Below are 21,767 nucleotides of genomic sequence, written 5' to 3'. Positions count from 1 at the left end.
TTTCTTTTGATCCTCAATAGATTAGCAAAAACTCCTATACCTCTATAATGAAGAGGACGATTGATCAAATTGCATGCACCTACTTGGTTTGGGTTTTTCTCGCTTGTTGCTTTTTTGCTTGTGATCTATAACCACACTAACGATGGTTAGGGGGCAAATCAACTTGATGCGTTGTAGCTCTATTGGACGCCTTCACTTCTTCCTTCACTTGCTGAGTTTTGGACTGTCGTTTGCTTGAGCCTTCCTATAAGAAAAAGCCTACTGTTATATAAAGGCAATCTAACATCGTCAAGGTATCAGTATTGTATTTGCTGATACATATCGATATTGGGTATTTATCATGGTTTTTCAGTTATCAATATTAGATTGATTGTATCAGCAAATTCATATTGGTAATGGCATATTGACATTTGGTCGATACCAAATCGACATAATGGTTTATAGAGAGTGCAAAGTCATTGAAAATTGACATTTAAAAAAAAAAAAAGGCGGAACATCCGATATAGGATAATACAATTCATTGGTATTGATATTGGTATCAGTATCGATATCAAACGTGGCCAATACAGATCCCAATATATACCAATATTTAAAAGCATGGTACCGATACCTCAATGGTGGTATTGGTACAGTAGAGGGTAAAATGGCTTTAAAAAAAAGGTATCAGTATTTTGAGGAGTAAAACGGTCTAGTCAAGCCTTACACGGTCAGTATTGATTTCTGTTTAAACCAATACCTAAGACCTAGATGGCAAAAGTTTTTATAGACCGGTAATTCTAGAGGGTATCTCCAATCAGCCCCAAGTTTTGTCAAATGAAAGAGTGATGGGGAAATTCCGAGTACACGGATATTTAGGACATAAACCTCATATTCAATTATATACCCTTTGTGTGTTTGCATATTCTGTTGTAGCTTTAATCATTCATTTAAAAAAAAAAATTATCATCTACACAATTCAATTTTGGCTGAAATTTGACATGTGGAAAATCATGGGGGTCAATTTACAAAACTGAATTATTTAGTTTGTCATCTAACAAAGATTTGTGCTAGGATGAAAATACTCTCAAGATCAATTAGACTAGAAAAAACTTCTCACAATTAAAACTTAAGGAGAATTTGTAAAGCCGCCAGGTCAATTGCACCTATATATCTGCCCATCTCCTCCTCACATGAATTAACATCTATATTTTCCTAAATATGATACCATTTTATCATACTTTATTAATGTGCTCTCTTATACCGCTTGCACAAGAATCATCTCTCTAAAATTAATATTTCAAGTCGCAAAACAATGATTGATGGGAAAATGCTACTTGATTCTCGATAAGTAGATTGTTTTAAGATATGATATGGAGTATTTTGTCAATAATTAATTAATTAGTTTTTTTTTTTCTAAATTATGAATATCTTACCTTATTAGAGATAATTTACTTATTTTAAATTTTTGATAAAGTTTTACCCAACAAAAAAAAACAGATTTACCTTATCTTTAAGAGGGTGGACCTTGGTGCAACGATAAGGTTGCTCCATTTCCCTCTACTCATGGTAAATAGAATCCTATTCACCGAGGGGCGGGGAGAGGACAGGAATACATATCGGGAGGGTATTTTGGAATATACAAAAACCCTAAGAGGGGTTTGTGAACCCTAGGATGATGGGTGAACCATCCTCTACGGGTGGAGGAAAACTTTATCTTAGAAATGACTGGTATGATTGTGCGGTTCCCCTCACATGGGGCTGAAATGATCATTCTACTCGTTAGACCGGATACATTGACCGGATGAGGTCCACCTCCTTTTATTAGAGGCATTAAGCCGAAAAAAGAAAATTTAAAGACACGGATTCGCGAGAAATTGGAATTCCGAGAAATCTATCGTTAACTCATTGGTCCTAATTTTAAGGTTAATCGTCTTTAAGAGTTGGAGCAGGTCCACCTATTTATTTATAAACAAATCCTATTGGAGAGCGCGACACGAACGAAGGGAAAGAAGAGCTTTTTCTGTTCTTATCCGAAAAGACTTCAGAGTAGAGATCTTTTTTTCTCGCCATGGATCCTTACAAGGTACTTAAGTTTATACAGTGAAGTTACGAATTTTACTTGCGTTTGGTCGTATAACAATAGTCATACTTTGTTTCCTCGACGATTGATGGACTGGTTTGTTTCTTGTTTAGTTTCTTGCTTATATGTTTGATGAAATTGCTTTGTGGCTTATCTGTTCCAAATTCCGATGCAATTGTAGTCAAATTGTGTGGTTTTGAATCCTAAAGGGTTAGTTTATCTTTGTTTTCTAATTGTTGTTTGTTGAATTTGACACCTCGATTATTTGTTTCATGTCAGCTTTACACATCTTCCATTTACAGTATTTTTGAGGAGTGTTCTTTTGATTTATGTTTATCTATCATTTATCTCATATCTTTGTAGGGTTTTAATTTGATTTATGTTCTCTATAGTACAAATTTCAGCATTGGATTCTGTCTGTTGAGCAGTTGTTCCATGTTTATTACTCTTTTTTTTATTTAATGTTGTGTATATCATTTTATTTTCTTTAATTCTATCCTGTTTCATATTTTAGGTTTTATTTTTTTTTTCTTTTACTGTTATACTTTTCTCATTGTGTTAATTTTATGTGGTTCCATTGACTTGTTGCAGCATCGCGCATCAAGTGCTTTTGATTCCCCTTTCTGGACAACAAATTCTGGTGCACCTGTTTGGAACAATAACTCATCTCTGACTGTTGGAACTAGAGGTTTGGTTCAGATCAATGAATTGATTTTTTTTTTTTTAATATAGGATCAGAGGAGATTCTTTATATCATTGTATGTGTGATAATTGGATATCTTTTAGTAGCAGATTTACAGTTTTATGATCAGATATTTGAGCCAACTTCTCTATGTGACAGGTCCTATTCTTCTGGAGGACTACCATTTGGTGGAAAAGCTTGCAAATTTTGATAGGGAGCGTATCCCAGAACGTGTTGTTCATGCCAGGGGAGCTAGTGCCAAGGGCTTTTTTGAGGTCACCCATGATATTACTCACCTGACATGTGCTGATTTTCTTCGTGCACCTGGAGTCCAGACCCCAGTGATTGTTCGGTTCTCTACTGTTATCCATGAACGTGGCAGCCCTGAAACCCTGAGGGACCCACGAGGTTTTGCTGTTAAGTTTTACACCAGAGAGGTAATTAGTTTTATGGAATCCTTTCTTCTGTCGTCTCTTCAACCAGGGTGGATATTCTTATAATTTTTCTAATAAGTTGCAAGTCCTTTGATGGAACTTATTTTTCTTATGTGAGCCAATGATTATCCTTTTCTCTTTTAACTTTGGTACATTAGCTTTGGCGGTTGAACAAGTCAGGAATTAGTAGGCTGTAGCAGATGGTGGCCCAAGCTTATCATGTTTAAAGCTTCATGCATTGCTCTGTCTCCCACTTCATTGTAGCTCTTGGTTTACTGAGTTCTTTACTGTTACTAACATTGTCACATTGGTCAGGCCCTAATCAATTAAAATCATACCATAGATGCACATATTACTCACAGTGTCTACTGTTGTTATTGCTTTTCTTTGCTGATTTCTTTTCCTTCACCAGTAATTTGTCGTGCTTTGCTTGCACGTTTCTTTTTCTTAATAATTGTATGCTTGAATTAATCCCCCCCTGCATATTCTTTGTGGGACCTGTTTGATTTCACATACTGTAAAGTTATGCTGCTGGTTTCAAGTGAAGAATCCTGTATTTGAATTTGTCAAAACTGATGGTATTGATGAATTTATAGCGTCAAAGGTCAGATGCAATACTATACTAGGCAACCCAGATGAAAGAGTCAATGCCCTTTGGTAATCCAATCTAGATTCTCGAAAACCCAGATGGGACTATGGGAGTGCATTACTTCAATTGCAACTCCTCTTTTGACACTGATGAATACCTGTTTAGCTTCTTTTCCAGATAACTTGTTTGAAGTGCTGAATTCCCCTTGAACATCTCCTTTGAAGCCATTTATATACGGTCATTATTGTCTAGATCTCACAGCCAAATAATTGCTTCAAGTCTGCTGTTCTACAAAAATATTGAGATTGCACAGTTAGAGGAACCTTTGTTCTCCAAACCATTAAGATTTAGATCAAACTTTACCTATTAGGCTATTACGCTCCTTAACACACTAACAAGCTGGAATTTTTATTTTGCCATTCAGTACCTTTGTGTTTGTGTGTAGGTTTCTTTCTACATTTACATTTATTTTCTAGTTTAGATCATTTTCTGTCCCAAAAGGAGCATTATCAACAAGGAAGTCACCCAAATTGACCTTCTAAAATTAAAGAGCAAATGACTCTGTACTATTGGAACAGAAAAACATAAATCCTTTTTTTCCCTTTAAACCAAAAATATAATGGATGGTTTACATTGCTGAGTGGATATCCAACTAATTGATGCTTTTTGATGGTAAATATTCACATTTTTTCATCTTTTTTATTTGTGATGCTCAGGGTAATTATGATCTAGTTGGAAACAATTTTCCAGTGTTCTTTGTACGTGATGGAATTAAGTTCCCTGACATGATCCATGCCCTCAAACCCAACCCTAAGACTCACATCCAGGAGAATTGGAGGATCCTTGACTTCTTCTCTCACCATCCAGAAAGCTTGCACATGTTCAGCTTTCTCTTTGATGATCTTGGTATTCCACAGGATTACAGACATATGGAAGGTTCTAGTGTCAACACTTATACTCTCATCAACAAGGCTGGGAAAGTGAATTATGTACAATTCCACTGGAAACCCACTTGTGGGGTCAAGTGCTTGTTGGATGATGAGGCTGTAAAGGTTGGAGGAACTAATCACAGTCATGCCACCAAGGATCTCTATGATTCAATCCAGGCTGGTAACTACCCTGAATGGAAGCTTTACATCCAGACAATAGATCCAGATTATGAGGATAAATTTGATTTCGACCCACTTGATGTAACGAAGACGTGGCCAGAGGACATCATTCCCCTTCAACCAGTAGGTCGCTTGGTCTTGAACAAGAACATTGATAACTTCTTTGCGGAGAATGAACAGCTTGCTTTCTGCCCTTCTATCGTGGTACCTGGTATATACTATTCAGATGATAAGATGCTCCAGACACGTATCTTCTCCTATTCGGATACACAGAGGCACCGCCTTGGGCCAAACTATCTGATGCTTCCACCAAATGCTCCTAAGTGTGCACATCATAACAACCACCATGACGGTTTCATGAATTTTATGCACAGGGATGAGGAGGTACTCCTTTCTTGCTTCTATTGTTCATTTCAGAAGGAATCTGCTAGTTGAATCTGAAATCATGTTCATGCATCTCGGGTAGTTATATAACTATTTTATTGATGTTCCCCGGGTTTGTTGTATAACAAATGAATGGCCCGAGATGCTATGGTTTTTTCTGTTTAATATTGTGTCAAAGTGATTAATTTTCTGATGAGGAGTGATTTCCAGGTCAATTACTTCCCTTCAAGGTATGATCCTGTTCGTCATGCTGAGAGGTACCCCAACCCATCAGCTATATTGACTGGGCGTCGCAGTAAGGTCAATATCTAACTTTAGCTTGGTTTCAAATTTCTATTGTTTCAGGTCTATTTTCTTCTTTTCCCTCATAATGTCACTCCATTAAAACTAGTTCTTTTGTTTTTATTTCCTTCATTATGGTGATGAACCTTTTGTCCTTTTCTAGGTAGCACTTTTGGTTTCTAAGTATTGTGCATTGGAAGAAAAATGTCCAATAGTTGGCTAATTAGTATTCTTATTCTGAAAACAGGTTGTAATAGAGAAGGAGAACAATTTCAAGCAGCCTGGAGAGAGATACCGATCCTTTGATCCCGCTAGGTACTGTGCTTGCACCACTCTTATGAATATGAATGAATAGTCAAATTCTAACATGTAAGAGCGGACTTGGGAGTTGCCCCGATCAGTGACAAGCTCCGAGAGAGTCGTTTAAGGTGGTATGGTCATATTCAACGGAGGCCTAGGGCACCCCAGTAAGGAGGAGTGATATGATTCCGATTGAAGGAGCTAAAAGAGTTAGGGGCAGACCTAAAATGACCATAGGAGAAGTGGTAAGAAAGGACATGCATAGTCTAGGTTTTGTACCAAGTATGACCTCGAACAGAGCCTATTGGAGGGCAAGGATCCATGTCGCAGATCCCATGTAACTGAGAATCTCCTGACGTGCTGGGCTGTGCCTCTTTCTATTTATATCATATCTTTCATTAGTCGTTCTCTTTTATTCATTTCTCACCTCTTTCCCCACCCCTCTTTTCCATACTTTTTTCCCCATGTAGGTTTGAACCCTTTTTTTTCTCTACCTTTTTTTGTTTGGATCCATGTAGCCGACCCCCTTAAGTTGGGATAAGGCTGAGTTTGTTGTTATTGTTGTTGTAGTCAAATTCTAACATGGTCTGGCCTTTTGTCTTTAATCTGTTGGCAGGCAAGAGCGTTTTGTTTGTCGATGGGTGGATGCATTATCTGACCCAAGGGTCACATACGAGATCCGCAATATCTGGATCTCATACTGGTCTCAGGTGAGACTCATTTACATATTAATTCTCACTCTTGCTGCATGTACTTTTTTTATAGAAGCAGTAGCAGTTCTACTTTTACCCTTCTATGTTGTGCTAGGGAATAGTGGAATGAGAAATAAGAAGAAAGCGAGACCAAAAATAACCTAGTATGGAAGGAAACACGTTTTCCCCTATTTGGTAACTACTTTGAAAAGGGAACAATGAAAAAAAGGAAGGAAAAATAGATTGTAGTTGTTTCTTAGGATTCTTGTTGTTGACTTGAATATTGGATTTTAGTTGGTTCTAAGGATTCTTGTTCTTGACATGAATTCTCTCTCGCTTTCTCAGTTTAGGCAGTTTTGTAGAAAACATGTGTTGGGAATATCTGCTTTAGACTTTTGATGCATGAGCATCCATAGAAGGTTCATAATTCCAATCTGCATGTAGATACATTGATGTTCAGTTTGTAACTTGCATCCAATCATATGATTTTATGGTGTTCGCTTATTAGACCTTTCCCACTCATTGAGTAAGACATTTTTTTTAACGAAAATTATACGTTAATGAAATGAAATGTTTTTTTTTTAATTTTTTTATAAATAGTTTACATATTACATCGAATTTTGTTATGCTATTGGTCTTTTTTTTCTTTTTATATTCTATGTTATGGCTTTTTACATCCAACCAGATGGAGGGTTATTGCACTCTCTAAGTCCTAACATTAATCTTGATTTTTTTATTTGCAAATTTTGTCAAAACTTGTCTGTTTTTACATGACACGCGATCAACCAATCACTTACTGATTTTATACTCTAATTCTTTTTTGTTGTGGTGTATTTCCACAGGCTGACAAATCTCTGGGTCAGAAGCTTGCATCTCGCCTCAACGTGAAGCCAAGCATGTGAAGGATTGGTACATAGATATGGGAAGTTTAAAGAGTTGCAGGGAAGGGAAAGAGATGAAAGTGTATAGAAAGATGTCAAGGGTGTCTTGAATAGAGACTTGATGTTAATTCTTTAATTGACATGTTATGATATATTAAGAGATCATCTCATATGTGTTGAGACTATGTTGTCCAACTGATGGTTTATGTAATAAGGAGATCTATATATAGTATATGATTATGCAGTTTACAAGTATATGATTATGCAGTTTAAAAATGCAGAATTTTTATATATCTGTGCTTGAGAGTTCTTTCGTTGTTCATCGTGCTAGTAATCTGGTGTGGTTCATGCTTTTTCTGGTTTTATATAGTGCTGCCAAGAACTCTTACCTCATTTCCGCATTTTTTATTTTTGGAGATATTTCCCCTGTTGAGGATGTTACAATATCCATGATTTTTTTGTGTGGTAGTTATTGGTGTCACCAGTGTTGTGATGTTTTTAGAAGTTACAAGACAGTTTTAAATGAAAGCATGGGTGAAACCAACCATTCTGACCAAGATGAAGGTGGGAATCGATCACTCTTTGGCATCTTTTGTGGATTCTACTCAAGCTTTCCTAGTTTAGAGATTGTTTCTTAGATGTTAGTGATAATAGGAGGCTAATAATTATCTTGGTATATCATCATCTGGGGACTAAATTTTATAAAGACTTAGGTCTCCTAGTCACATGTCAAGTTTCAGTTCAATCGAGGTTTTTCACACGACAAAATATATTTGAAAAACTGATATTCGTACAAGGGATTGCTTCCCTTAGACGTACTTATTTTTTTAGCAAAGGAAGTGAATTTGAATGTGAAGCAACTAGTGTTGGTCTAATAGAAGAGACCATGATCTCTTAAAATGCAAGTGTATTTCAGAGATTGTTCTGGACATCCTTTGTAAATAGTAATCCAACAAATTAGGACTCCCAAGGAATGAATGCAACCCATATCATCTCCCTCCTCGTTAGAAAGGGGTCTTGTCCTCAAGGCTAAAGTCTGGAATTTTTATCCTCTCCTGTTATAGCATGGTGCTACAGTATGGTGCTATGACGTATTGTGCGGTGGATGCAGAGGTCATGTGCAATCATGTGGGGTCCGTTGTGTCACATGGCTTTTGCAGTGCCGCACGATGTGTTACAGCACTGTGCTGTAACAGGAGAGGATAACGATTCATTTCTTCATAGCCGTCCTTCATTGCTTCCTGCGATATACCTTTCGTTCCTAATAATGTGTATCATGTATCTTTTTTATGCGCGGGAGCCTTGCACTGGGTACGTTCTTTTATATATCTTCTTCATGCGCAACCTCAAGGATAACACGCAAATCCTTAAATTGTTGGTCTTAATCCATAGTTGCTGCTCCACAGAGTCAACTGTAGCCAAACCAAGAAGGGGAAACCAAAAAAAAACTAGAGATAGTAGGCTTTACCGAGGAAGCCTTGACCTCGTCTCATCCCTGTGCTCTGTTACCACTTGATACATGGATTGTTTCTTAGACAGTATCTATTTTTGGCAAAGGAAGAGAATTTGAATGTGAGGCAACAAGTGTTGGCCTATTTCATGGATTTTTCTGGACATCCCTTGAAAATAGCCACTCCTATGGAATGCATGCAACCCACCATTTTTTTAGATATATATTTTTTTAGGAGGGGAGGAGAGAGAACTGGGAAGGGGGAATGTAACAGCCAAGAGAACCTACCTATTTATTTATAAACAAAATCCTATTGGAGAAGCTGTAAAGTCTCCACACGAACGAAGAGGAAGAAGAGCTCTATCTGTTCTTATCCGAAAAGACTACAGAGTATAGATCTTTCTTTCTCGCCATGGATCCTTCCAAGGTACCTAAGTTTATACAGTGAAGTTACGATTTTTTACTTGCGTTTCGTCGTATAATAATCTTCGTACTTTGCTTCCTCGACGACTGATGTAATGGTTTGTTTCTTGTTTAGTTTCTTGCATATGTTTGTTAAAATTGCTTTGTGGCTTATCTTTTCCAAATTTCGATACAATTTTAGTCAAATTGTATGGTTTTGAATCCGAAAGGGTTAGTTTATATTTGCTAATGCTTTTAATCTGATTTTCAGATTGTTTTCTACTTCTTGTTTGTTGAATTTGACTTCTCGATTATTTGTTTCATGTCAGCTTTACACTTCTTCCATTTACAGTATTCCGATTGATCCTATATCTCATATTTTTTAGAGTGTTCTTTTGATTTATGTTTATCTATCATTTATCTCATATCTTTGTGGAGTTTTAATTTGATTTATCTTCTCTATAGTACAAATTTCAGCCTTGGATTCTGTTTGTTGACCAGTTGTTCCATGTTTATATATCATTTTATTTTCTTTTCTTTTCTATTTTTATTTCTTTAATTCTATCCTGTTTCATATTTTAGGTTTTTTTTTTTTTTCCTTGTATTCTTATACTTTTCTCTTTGTGTTTTATGTGGTTCCATTGACTCGATGCAGTATCGCCCATCAAGTGCTTTTGATTCCCCTTTCTGGACAACAAATTCTGGTGCACCTGTTTGGAACAATAACTCATCTCTGACTGTTGGAACTAGAGGTTTGGTTCAGATCAATGGATTGATTTTTTTTTGTTTTTGTTTATATAGGATCAGAGGGGATTCTTTATATCATAGTATGTGTGATAATTGGATGTCTTTTAGTAGCAGATTTACAGTTTTATGATCAGATATTTGAGCCAACTTCTCTATGTGACAGGTCCTATTCTTCTTGAGGACTACCATTTGGTGGAAAAGCTTGCAAATTTTGATAGGGAACGTATCCCAGAACGTGTTGTTCATGCCAGGGGAGCTAGTGCCAAGGGCTTTTTTGAGGTCACCCATGATATTACTCACCTGACATGTGCTGATTTTCTTCGTGCACCTGGAGTCCAGACCCCAGTGATTGTTCGGTTCTCTACTGTTATCGGTGAACGTGGCACCCCTGAAACCCTGAGGGACCCACGAGGTTTTGCTGTGAAGTTTTACACCAGAGAGGTAATTAGTTTTATGGAATCCTTTCTTCTTTCGTCTCTTCAACCAGGGCGGATATTCTTATAATTTTTCAAATAAGTTGCAAGTCCTTTGATGGAACTTATTTTTCTTATGTGAGCCAATGATTATCCTTTTCTCTTATAACTTTAGTACATTACCTTTAGCATTGAACAAGTCAGGAATTAGTAGGCTGTAGCAGATGGTGGCCCAAGCTTATCATGTTTAAAAGCTTCATGCATTGCTCTGTCTCCCACTTCATTGTAGCTCTTGGTTTACTGAGTGCTTTACTGTTACTAACATTGTCACATTGGTCAGGCTCTAATCAATTAAAATCATACCATAGATGCACATATTACTGACAGTGTCTACCGTTGGTATTGCTTTTCTTTACTGATTTCTTTTCCTTCACCAGTAATTTGTCATGCTTTGCTTGCACGTTTCTTTTTCTTAATAACTGTATGCTTGAATTAATCCTCGCTGCATTTTCTTTGTGGGACCTGTTTGATTTCACATACTATAAAGTTATGCTGCTGGTTTAAAGTGAAGAATCCTGTATTTAAATTTGTCAAAACTGATGGTATTGATCAATTTATAGCATCAAAGGTCAGATGGAATACTATACTAGGCAACCCAGATGAAAGAATGCCCTTTGGTAATCCAATCTAAATTCTCAAAAACCCAGATGGGAGTGCATTACTTCAATTGCAACTCCTCTTTTGGCACTGATGAATACCTTTTAAGCTTCTTTTCCAGATAACTTGTTTGAAGTGCTGAATTCCCCTCTAACATCTCCTTTGAAGCCCTTTATATACAGTCATTATTCTCTAGATCTCACAGCCAAATAATTGCTTCAAGTCTGCTGTTCTACAAAAATATTGAGATTGCAGTTAGAGGAACCTTTATTCTCCAAACCACTAAGATTTAGATCAAACTTTACCTATTAGGCTATTACGCTCCTTAACACACTAACAAGCTGAAATTTTTTTCTTGTCATTCATTACCTTAGTGTTTGTGTGTACGTTTCCTTCTACATTTATATTTATTTTCTAGTTTAGATCATTTTCTGTCCCAAAGGGAGCATTTATCAACAAGGAAGTCACCCAAATTGACCTTCTAAAATTAAAGAGCAAATGATTCTGTACTATTGGAACAGAAAAACATAAATCCTTTTTTTCTTTTAAACCAAAAATATAATGGATGGGTTACATTGCTGGGTGAATATCCAACTAATTGATGCTTTTTTATGGTCAATATTCACGTTTTTTCATCATTTTTATTTGTGATGCACAGGGTAATTATGATCTAGTTGGAAACAATTTACCAGTGTTCTTTGTACGTGATGGAATGAAGTTCCCTGACATGATCCATTCCCTCAAACCCAACCCTAAGACTCACATCCAGGAGAATTGGAGGTTCCTGGACTTCTTCTCTCACATCCCAGAAAGCTTGCACATGTTCAGCTTTCTCTTTGATGATCTTGGTATTCCACAGGATTACAGACATATGGAAGGTTCTAGTGTCAACACTTATACTCTCATCAACAAGGCTGGGAAAGTGAATTATGTAAAATTTCACTGGAGACCCACTTGTGGGGTCAAGTGCTTGTTGGATGATGAGGCTGTAATGGTTGGAGGAACTAATCACAGTCATGCCACCAAGGATCTCTATGATTCAATCCAGGCTGGTAACTACCCTGAGTGGAAGCTTTACATCCAGACAATAGATCCAGATTACGAGGATAAATTTGATTTTGACCCACTTGATGTGACGAAGACGTGGCCGGAGGACATCCTGCCCCTTCAACCAGTAGGTCGCTTGGTCTTGAACAAGAACATTGATAACTTCTTTGCGGAGAATGAACAGCTTGCTTTCTGCCCTTCAATCGTGGTACCTGGTATATACTATTCAGATGATAAGATGCTCCAGACACGTATCTTCTCCTATTCGGATACACAGAGGTACCGCCTTGGGGCAAACTATCTGATGCTTCCACCAAATGCTCCTAAGTGTGCACATCATAACAACCACCATGACGGTTTCATGAATTTTATGCACAGGGATGAGGAGGTACTCCTTTCTTGCTTCTATTGTTCATTTCAGAAGGAATCTGCTTGTTGAATCTGATATCATGTTCATGCATCTCAGGTAGTTTTATAACTATTTCATTGATGTTCCCTGAGATTGGTGTATAACAAATGAATGGCCCGAGATGCTATGGATTTTTCTTTTTAATATTGTGTCAAAGTGATTAATTTTCTGATGAGGAGTGATTTCCAGGTCAATTACTTCCCTTCAAGGTATGATCCTGTTCGTCATGCTGAGAGGTACCCCACCCCATCTGCTATATTGCCTGAGAGACGCAGTAGGGTAAATATCTAACTTTGGCCTGGTTTCAATTTTCTATTGTTTCAGGTCTATTTTCCTTCATGATGATGATGAATCTTTTGTCCTTTTCTGGGCAGCACTTTTGATTTCTAAATAGGGTACATTGGAAGAAAAATGTCCTATAGTTGGCTAATTAGTATTCTTATGCTGAAAACAGGCTGTAATAGAGAAGGAGAACAATTTCAAGCAGCCTGGAGAGAGATACCGATCCTTTGATCCAGCCAGGTACTGTGCTTGCATCACTCTTATGAATATGAATGAATACTCAAATTCTTACATGGTTTGGCTTTTTTGTCTTTAATCTGTTGGCAGGCAAGAGCGTTTTGTTTGTCGATGGGTGGATGCATTATCTGACCCAAGGGTCACCTACGAGATCCGCAGTATCTGGATCTCATACTGGTCTCAGGTGAGACTCATCTACATATTAATTCTCACTCTTGCTGCATGTACTCTTTTTATAAAAGCAGTAGTATATCTACTTTTATACTTCTATGTTGTGCTAGGGAATTATGGAATGAAAATAAGAAGAAAGCGAGACCAAAAATAACCTAGTTTAGAAGAATACACCTTTTCCCCTTTTTGGTAACTGCTTTAAAAGGGGAACAATGAAAGGAAAGAAAAATAGATTTTAGTTGGTTCCAAGGATTCTTGTTGTTGACATGAATTCTCTCTCTCTCTCTCTCTTAGTTTAGGCAGTTTTGTAGAAATTGTGTGTTGGGAATATCTGCTTTAGACTTTTGATGCATGAGCATCCATAGAAGGTTCATAATCCCAATCTGCATGGAGCAAGGTTTTAGATCTCGGTTTCGCCACTGGTTTCGCCAGGCCACAAAACCGAGATCTCGGCAACATCTTGTATTTTTTTTTTCTCAACTCGATGGTTGGTTTCGGTGGCCATATGGCCAAGATAGTTACTGAAACTTGACTTTCACCCTATTTTAGGCCTTCTAAACACAGTGGAATCATTGTTTTTACACATTCAAACCCAAAATGGTACTTTGTCTACGGACCCTAGGTTGGTAATCTACGGCGTGCGTGAGATCTACCCTAGGCTATTCCACACAATATTTAGAACTCATATAATTAAAGTAGAGGTGTAAAGCAACTTATATAAGCATTAAGAATTAAAATACATCAAACCATAAACCGTTTAAGCATTAGGCATCATATTCATATTTCGTTATTGTACATAGTGATGGTTCGATAGTTTGTTCATAATTGTTAGAAACTTGGAAAGAGACATAGTCACATAGATTAAATAAATACAAGTTAGTACTGAAACGAGTGTCGGGCCAGATCATCATAATGACCATGTTGTTGTTGTTGTCGAGTCAAGCTCAATCAATAGATCGGTGGACATTGTATAACATATAATAATTTCATAGTCAACAAAACAAAGTTAAATCATGTTTTATGAAAAAAAGTATATTTTAGAAGGAATGTTTACCTAAAAGTGTTCTTGAGATGCAATGCAACTCCCAAGAGAGATGTTGAAGCTTCAATCTTTAGTTGGAGGTGAGATTTGCCCAAAAAATTCACAAAACTTCCACTTTGTATGAGTTTTCCCTTCACAGCAAACCAACAGAGGCGAGATTTCAACTCCAAGGGGGGATTTTATAAGATTTAGGTTGGTCTGATTCAACCGAGTTGAACTGAGACTCAGATATTTGGCGAGATCTCGGCCGAGATATTGGAGTATTTAGGTATTGGTTGTGATCTCTTCTGGAGATCCATCGAAACCAAGATATTAGCGAGATCTCGCCAAGAACTTGTTCCATGGCATGGAGATACTTTGATGTTCAGTTTGTAACTCGCAACCAATCATATGATTTATGGTGTTCGCTTGGTAGACCTTTCCCACTCATTGAGTAAGACTACTTGTTTTTAACGAAAAGTATGCGTTAATGAAATGAAATGTTTTTTTTTTTAATAAATAATTTACATAGTACGATTGAATTTTGTTATGCTATTGGTCTTTTTTTTCTTCAAATAGTTTATGTTGTTGCTTTTTACATCCAACCAGATGGAGGGTTATTGCACTCTCTAAGTCCTAACATTAATCTTGATTTTTTTATTTACAAATTTTGTAAAACTTGTCTGTTTTTACATGACACGCGATCAACCAATCACTTACTGATTTTATACTCTAATTCTTTTTTGTTGTGGTGTATTTCCACAGGCTGACAAATCTCTGGGTCAGAAGCTTGCATCTCGCCTCAACGTGAAGCCAAGCATGTGAAGGATTGGTACATAGATATGGGAAGTTTAAAGAGTTGCAGGGAAGGGACAAAGATGATAGTATATAGAAAGATGTCAAGGGTGTCTTGAATAGAGACTTGATGTTAATTCTTTAATTAACATGTTATGATATATTAAGATCATCATCTCATATGTCTTGAGACTATGTTGTCCAAGTGATGGTTTATGTAATAAGGAGCTCTATATATATATGATTGTGCAGTTTAAAAATGCAGAATTTTGATTTATCTGTGCTTGAGAGTTCTTTCGTGTTCATCATGCAACTAACCTGGTGTGGTTCATGCGTTTTCTGGTTTTATATTGTGCTGCCAAGAGCTCTTACCTCATTTCCGCATTTTTTATTTTTGGAGATATTTCACCTGTTGAGGATGTTACAATATCCATGATTTTTTTGTGTGGTAGATATTGGTGTCACCAGTGTTATGTTGTTTTTAGAAGTTACAAGACATTCAAATGAAAGCATGGGTGAAACCAACCATTCTGACCACAATTTGGATCCTCTACTGCCAAGTTGCCTGGCAGGATCGTGCTGCCCAGACACGGTGCTGTGTGCAATGATCGCCTTACCCCCACTCGGTCAAGGCACTCGGGCAGGGATAAGGCGGACATTGCGCGCAGCACCGTATCTGGGCAGCTCGGCAATAGAGGATGTGAATCCGACTGACCAAGATGAAGATGGGAATCGATCACTTTTTGGCATCTTTTGTGGATTCTACTCAAGCTTTCCTAGTTTAGAGATTGTTTCCTAGATGTTCGTGGTAGGAGTTTTTCCTATGTGTCTACTTTAAAAGCCAATACCTATCATGTATCATTACATGGGGACTAACTTTTAGAGATCCTTAGGTCTTCTATTCACTTGTCAAGTTTCATTCCAATCAAAGTGTATCACACGGCGATATTTAGTTTTGAAAAACTAAAAACTGATATACGTACAAGGGATTGCTTCCCTTAGACGTAGCTCACTCCTTATAATACGAAATCACCCAACAATAGGTAACTACTTACAACAAGTAATCCAACAAGTTAGGACTCCTAATGAATGCATGCAACCTATGCAACTCATGTAATCCATGCAACCCATGGACACACATCAAAAACCTAGGGACATGGAGGGAGTGAATAGTAGTTGTTAGAGTACCATGGATTTTCATAAACATACATGGAATGAATACCAATACATATACATAGAGGTATTTGATTTAAGTTAAGACTTTGAAATTTGATACTGTGACTAATCCAAACCATGAACTCTCTATCCAACATTCAAAATAGCTACATTGTTATCTACATGGCAAAACATGTAGGAAATATTTCTGCAATGGGGCATGGATGATTAGGTCCATTCGAGATTTCCCCCTACACCTTTGGTTTGGTGGTAAGGTCTTGTGTTGTTGATAATGAAATTGTTGGAAAGTTTCAAAATATCCATGGTTCAAAAGTGCATAATAACTTGTCTTTTTGTGCATTGTTTTTGTCCCACATGTGCATTTTGCTTTGGGAGTTTTAGTCCCACATTACTTGGAGATGGGCAAGTGGTGGAGAGGAATATATATAGGATGGGGTTTTATAGGGGTGTAAGTCCTTTAGAGGAGAGGCCTTCACCCTTGTGTTAGAGGTGTCCGTGGCACATGCACAGGGTAGAAGGGGGGGTAGGGGTGAGGTTAAGGGCATATGGGCGGGGCGACATGAATTATTGTACATGAGTGCTCTCAGTATGGCATTGATTAGAATCTTTGTTTCAGATTCTATTAGATTAAATCCTCACCCTTGAAGTTCATCCCTTCAAGGGAAATACCCATTCAAAAGGTTGCCTTGAAAGGACACCATCACCTCTATGAATAGATGCCCAACAACTACTTGCTTCATTGGTGCCTTTATTAGTAGAGTGCAATAAGGCACCCCTTTCCTCCTCCCCCCCTTGTAGTTACAGGTAAAGTATTATTGGGCAGTTAGATAAGATAGATCAAAAAAAGGAAAAGGGGAAGGGGAAGGATGCGCAAAAGTACTGCACTACCTCCATGGAAAGGCAGAAATCCCTCCCATGATAATGCCAGTGCGCGTGCAACCTCTAGTGGGTGGAGGGAATTATCCATATTAAAAAAAAAAAATGAACACTTATACAATTTAAAGAGCACGGCGAAGTAAATGCAAATCCAACAAAATGAATGGCAAGTGCAAGTGTAATCCTATTTCTACCATGTGGCATGTCAACTAAACATGCACTTCCTCACCATTGAGTGTCAAATTTGGGGCCGTAATACAACTATCTGGCCTATCTTATATTTTAGTTTCTTCCTTGAATTTTAATCATTATATAATATGTTTGTATTAGAGATGTAAACAGATTAAATATGAATAGGATGTAATCGAATCCTGACATTACATGACCGGATAGTGTTACTTTTAAATGGATATGAATGTGAATCAAATCCAGATTTTTGATTATCTGTTTACATCCTTGACTTGTATAACCCAGACCTTCCTCCCTTAATACATAAGATTTGCTCTCATATTATGTCTCTCAATTTTCTTAGCTCTTTTCCTCATTCTCTACAACCTATCGAATATTCAAGAACCTTAAAAATCATTAGTTACATATATTGTATATCTATTCAATTCGGGTAGATTATGTTTCAGATTATCCAAATTCGGATCCAAAAACCCTAGTTTGTATTTTCAGTGATTTTTATTTGTTTTTTCAGATCCTTTTAGACCTACCACGTGGTAACTATGACTAGTGGATTCCACTTTGGATCAACTAAAAAAAGTAACTTAAAATTTCATAAAATTTACAAAAAAATGCCTTGAACAAGTGGCAGTTATGTGTTATTCTAAAATTGATTCTTTAATCTCATAAAAAAAAAAGGGGATTTCAAATGAAATTCAGATCATCCCCTGATTTTGAAAAAACTCAAATCATCCATTGGTTTAGACCCCAATATAACAAATTAGTCCCTACCATTAATTTTATGCTGTTAAGTGATGATGTCAGTCAATTAAATAAATTTAAATCCCGAAACTACCCTTGATCAATGTTAAAGATGAAGGGTAGTATTGTAAATTTAATTCTAATGTTTTAGTACAAGGATAAAATAGTTTTTTCACACCAATAATTAACACTAACACTGTAGAGGGGGTGATTTGAGTTTTTTTTTAAAACCAAGGGGTGATCTGAGTTTCATTTGAAAATCAGGGGGTGACACGTAATTTACCCAAAAAAAAATTGTGATTATTTAATACCAAAAAACAACGAATAAACCACCAACGTGTTTCAGATATGATTCGCAAAACCCTATAAATGAAAGAAGACCGTTAACGTGATTTCTCACAACGGGGCCCACTTGTGAAGAGCAAAATGATTTCAAGATTCTAATCTAACGGCAAGGGGTATCGCTTTAAATCATGTCATCACCTGATCTTGCTAAGATTTTTTTTCATCCTTTTCCCTCTTTTTTTAACTTTTTTTTTTTTTAGTTAAAAATAGGAGCCGGCTAAGCACGAAACCACGACGACCTCGTCTTCCCTCGCAATTTGATTCACACAGATTACAGCGTTGCATGCTGTCGTTAGGGCTATTAAGCGCGGGACCCCCGGACCACTCATATCTGAGTTTCAGATCCAACATTCCCGATCCAAGCTCTTCTATTTCTCCTCGTCTCCTCTTCTCTCTTAATATCCCTTCAAGACAATCCCAACTTCTTTCCCGCCTTACTCGCCTTCTCTGCAATAATCCACGACGAGTTTCCTGGGTGAGGAGTTCGCATTCACTTCTGCCTCAAGGTATTTCCCGTTTCTCCTTCTTTCGTTTGTTTGAATTCAATCTTGTTATATTTGAAAGCGAAGAAAAAATCACGAAATGTGATTTTCTGTTAATATTCGTTTTTTTTTTTCCTTTTTAAAAATTTTCGTGTATTGGATCATGTGATCTGGTTTGTGTTGAAAGTTTTGAAGTTAATTATTAGAATTGCTGGTTTACGTTAATCTTCAAATTCAGATCATACGTTTATATGTGAGGATCTGTAGTTATTTATTATGAAGCTAAATTGGAGGTGAGAATGTGTGATCTACGAAGTCTTTTTATATGTTTGCTTTCTTTATTTGGCTATCGCTCTTAGCTGATGTAGTCTTATGTTAATACCTGGATAAGTTATTGTATTGGAGCGATTCTGAATTATTTATTCTAATTATGACTCCAAAATGATATGGAGAAATTGGATTGTCTGTTTTGTGCTTTAAGACTTCTTCACTTGATTTTGTATCTTCTTGGCTCATCCAATGTCATGTTAAGCTGAACCTTGCTTGGGATCCTGCATGATATACGTATCTTTGAGCGCTTTAAATTCTGCTTTTCCACCTAGCAGTTTATGGAAGAGACAGAATCTTACACCTGGATGATCTGTACAAATTGTATTATATTTCTGTTTAAGCCCCAAGAGAAACAAACTTTACCTCTTATTTGCAATTCAGAAACGCGACAAGAATCTTTATTACATCTCTCATAGGTAATGCAATATGCTAGTTGATTTTTATCCCTTCATGTGTCCTTGATTGATAATTCTTTTGAGTTTCCAAGGAAAATAGTTAGCCTTAATGGTAATAATGGTTATTTTTATTCATTTTTTCCCCAAACTATATGAGAATAAACCTTTCTAGGATCTCATGATTCTCTTCATTCCTTTGTTCGAGTCTTTTACTATGATTCTGTTACCTGAAAGTTATACTCATGTTTACATGTTTCTATTTCCCCCCCGTCTTGATTTGTGTTCTAGTTACAATGGAGAAGGTTGATTCCACGCTTAAGCTTCACACCCGGATGCGACTATGGGAATTCCCAGATCAGTTTGTTGTTGAGCCAACAGATGGGTCTTCTAGTTCTTGTTTAGCAATCAGCCGGGTGGATGGGTCGATGAATCCGATTGGTTAGCTATCTGCTTGTGTCTTTTTTTAAATTGAAGCAGCTAATGAAATTAATTCTATTTTTGTCATTTTTTGTTGGGTAAATTCAAGATAGTTGATTGGTTGTCTTCTGCAGATGAGATTCCTCATTGCAATTCTGTTCGGGCTCCAAAAATTCAAACAATTTTTGGTGTAATTGGAGTGTTGAAGCTCTTGGCAGGTACGGCATTTCTGTTACAAATCCAAAATATATCAATTTCTGCCTATGGTAATATAGATTTTCTTCTTCTTTTTTGGCAATCCCTATAAAGATATGTATCATCAGCATAAATTTGTGATGCTCATGTTAATTTTCGTTCATTTGTTTGGCCATATTTGGTCTGATACATGAACCAAACTCATGTCTGAACAGAGCTCTGCACCTACTAAGTGTGCATCAATAGATTTCATTTAGTGTTGTTAAACAGTATATACTCTCAAAAGAAGAAAAAAAGGAATGAGAAAACCATTTCACAAATACTTGTAAAATACCATGCTTTATTTCTTCTCAATTCTCACATCATTTTCTATAAATAACTGCCCTTGCCAATATTATCTACCTGCATGATTGAGCTCTAATAACATGTATTTGCCATGAATTCCTGGCAGTAGTAATGGGTTTCAATAGATTATCATTTCAAGTTCACATGCGGTCTTAGCATGATGTGAACAGATGAAAGACAATTCATGAGTAGTGCACAGAGAAATTTGTCTTCATACAACTCAATATGTATTCTAGTTTTGTAATTATGTTAGTGAAAGTCAAAGATTTAGGAATATATTATGTGTACAGTTGAAATTTGGAAAGGATTACAGAAATAATGGAAATCTACATATTTTAATGAAACATTAGGGGATGTTATTTTGAACTTCTAGTAGCAATTATAGTATAATTATAAAAGTATTTTTCATTTTTCATAAAGTTTCACTTACTGTTGTGAGAGCTTAAACTTTTGTAGCAAGAGTTATCGAGTTTGATATCAAGAAGGCTGCCTGATTAAGTAATAGATCCAACAAATCTGTGTTATAGATTGAACGATCTACTTCATTACTCTTCTAACTCCCTAAATTGGAAAAGGATTTGTTTGATAAATATGTGAGAATGGAGGGAGGATCTGCAAAACATCTACAAAAAAGTACCAAAAAAAAAGAGGAAAATCTTGATTGTACAAGATAGAGATTCAAAGTACAAAAAACATGTGTTCAAAAGCACAGAAGTTAGCTATGCTTATATACATAGTCCCATCTCCTTTGAGATCAGTACAAGATTCTCTTTTCTTGATAAATAACGGTTTATTAGATCAAAGAAAGAACAAATGCTCAAAAGACTAGAAGAATCTACCTCTCTCAATGGCCTCAAAATGTCCCAGCTACTGAACCATCCCATAATCTAATAACTTGTCCTATGCCCGAAGTCGGGGGTTTCCCAAAGAATACCAAAGAACTTTCATCAAAGTCCTACTTGACCATTCCTCCTGTTATGGCCAAACCTAACAACATTGAAGTCACCCCCAAGGCCCAAGGGAGAGAGCCCACTTGGAGAGCAATATTGTGAAGGTTAACCCAAAGGTCGTTTCTCTCTAAAGAACAGTTAGAGGCATAAATCGCCATGAAGAGAAAAGGGTGATTTCCATGGGAATCAGAAATTTTGAAATGGATATACTGGGAAGAGGAAGACAAGAGATGGAACTGGAATGGAAGGACCCCAAAGGCATCATATATGACTGTTGGGATGGTGA

At 36.7% G+C, this 21,767-nt stretch overlaps 3 protein-coding genes across 4 annotated transcripts in view; all 3 read left to right on the top strand.

Moving 5' to 3' along the window:
- The first annotated feature begins 1,983 nt into the window (after positions 1-1,983).
- Positions 1,984-7,661, top strand: LOC122657330 (catalase). The gene is made up of 8 exons (XM_043851999.1): positions 1,984-2,062; positions 2,651-2,747; positions 2,901-3,178; positions 4,481-5,257; positions 5,468-5,557; positions 5,787-5,854; positions 6,456-6,549; positions 7,374-7,661. Exons 1-8 carry the CDS (start codon positions 2,048-2,050, stop codon positions 7,431-7,433), a joined length of 1,479 nt encoding a protein of 492 aa, XP_043707934.1. The 5' UTR covers positions 1,984-2,047; the 3' UTR covers positions 7,434-7,661.
- LOC122657329 (catalase-like) lies at positions 2,033-15,318 on the top strand. 2 transcript variants are annotated; one of them, XM_043851998.1, is made up of 8 exons: positions 2,033-2,062; positions 9,920-10,016; positions 10,175-10,452; positions 11,740-12,516; positions 12,727-12,816; positions 12,992-13,059; positions 13,147-13,240; positions 15,014-15,318. In XM_043851998.1, the coding sequence occupies exons 1-8, from the start codon at positions 2,048-2,050 to the stop codon at positions 15,071-15,073; spliced, it is 1,479 nt and encodes a 492-aa protein (XP_043707933.1). In that variant the 5' UTR covers positions 2,033-2,047; the 3' UTR covers positions 15,074-15,318. The 2 variants fall into 2 exon arrangements, with proteins under 2 accessions (XP_043707933.1, XP_043707932.1); XM_043851997.1 differs by lacking the exon at positions 2,033-2,062 and adding an exon at positions 9,212-9,289.
- Positions 15,319-18,619: 3,301 nt separating this feature from the next.
- LOC122658785 (phosphoinositide phosphatase SAC7-like) overlaps positions 18,620-21,767 on the top strand; it is a 42,165-nt gene continuing 39,017 nt past the window's right edge. Inside the window, exons 1-3 of the mRNA XM_043853901.1 lie at positions 18,620-18,873; positions 19,863-20,012; positions 20,126-20,209. Coding sequence (XP_043709836.1) covers positions 18,651-18,873; positions 19,863-20,012; positions 20,126-20,209 — 457 coding nt within the window. The 5' untranslated portion in view covers positions 18,620-18,650. The remainder of the gene's footprint in view (positions 18,874-19,862; positions 20,013-20,125; positions 20,210-21,767) is intronic.

This window comes from Telopea speciosissima, chromosome 4 (assembly GCF_018873765.1).
Source record: "Telopea speciosissima isolate NSW1024214 ecotype Mountain lineage chromosome 4, Tspe_v1, whole genome shotgun sequence".
NCBI lineage: Eukaryota > Viridiplantae > Streptophyta > Magnoliopsida > Proteales > Proteaceae > Telopea > Telopea speciosissima.
This window is presented reverse-complemented; position numbering and strand designations above follow the sequence as displayed.

Coding starts and splice junctions, on each gene's coding strand:
- LOC122657329 (XM_043851998.1), top strand. Junction 10,017..10,174: donor TCTGACTGTTGGAACTAGAG/GTTTGGTTCAGA, acceptor TCTATGTGACAG/GTCCTATTCTTCTTGAGGAC. Junction 13,060..13,146: donor CGATCCTTTGATCCAGCCAG/GTACTGTGCTTG, acceptor ATCTGTTGGCAG/GCAAGAGCGTTTTGTTTGTC.
- LOC122657330 (XM_043851999.1), top strand. Junction 3,179..4,480: donor TTAAGTTTTACACCAGAGAG/GTAATTAGTTTT, acceptor TGTGATGCTCAG/GGTAATTATGATCTAGTTGG. Junction 5,258..5,467: donor TTATGCACAGGGATGAGGAG/GTACTCCTTTCT, acceptor AGTGATTTCCAG/GTCAATTACTTCCCTTCAAG.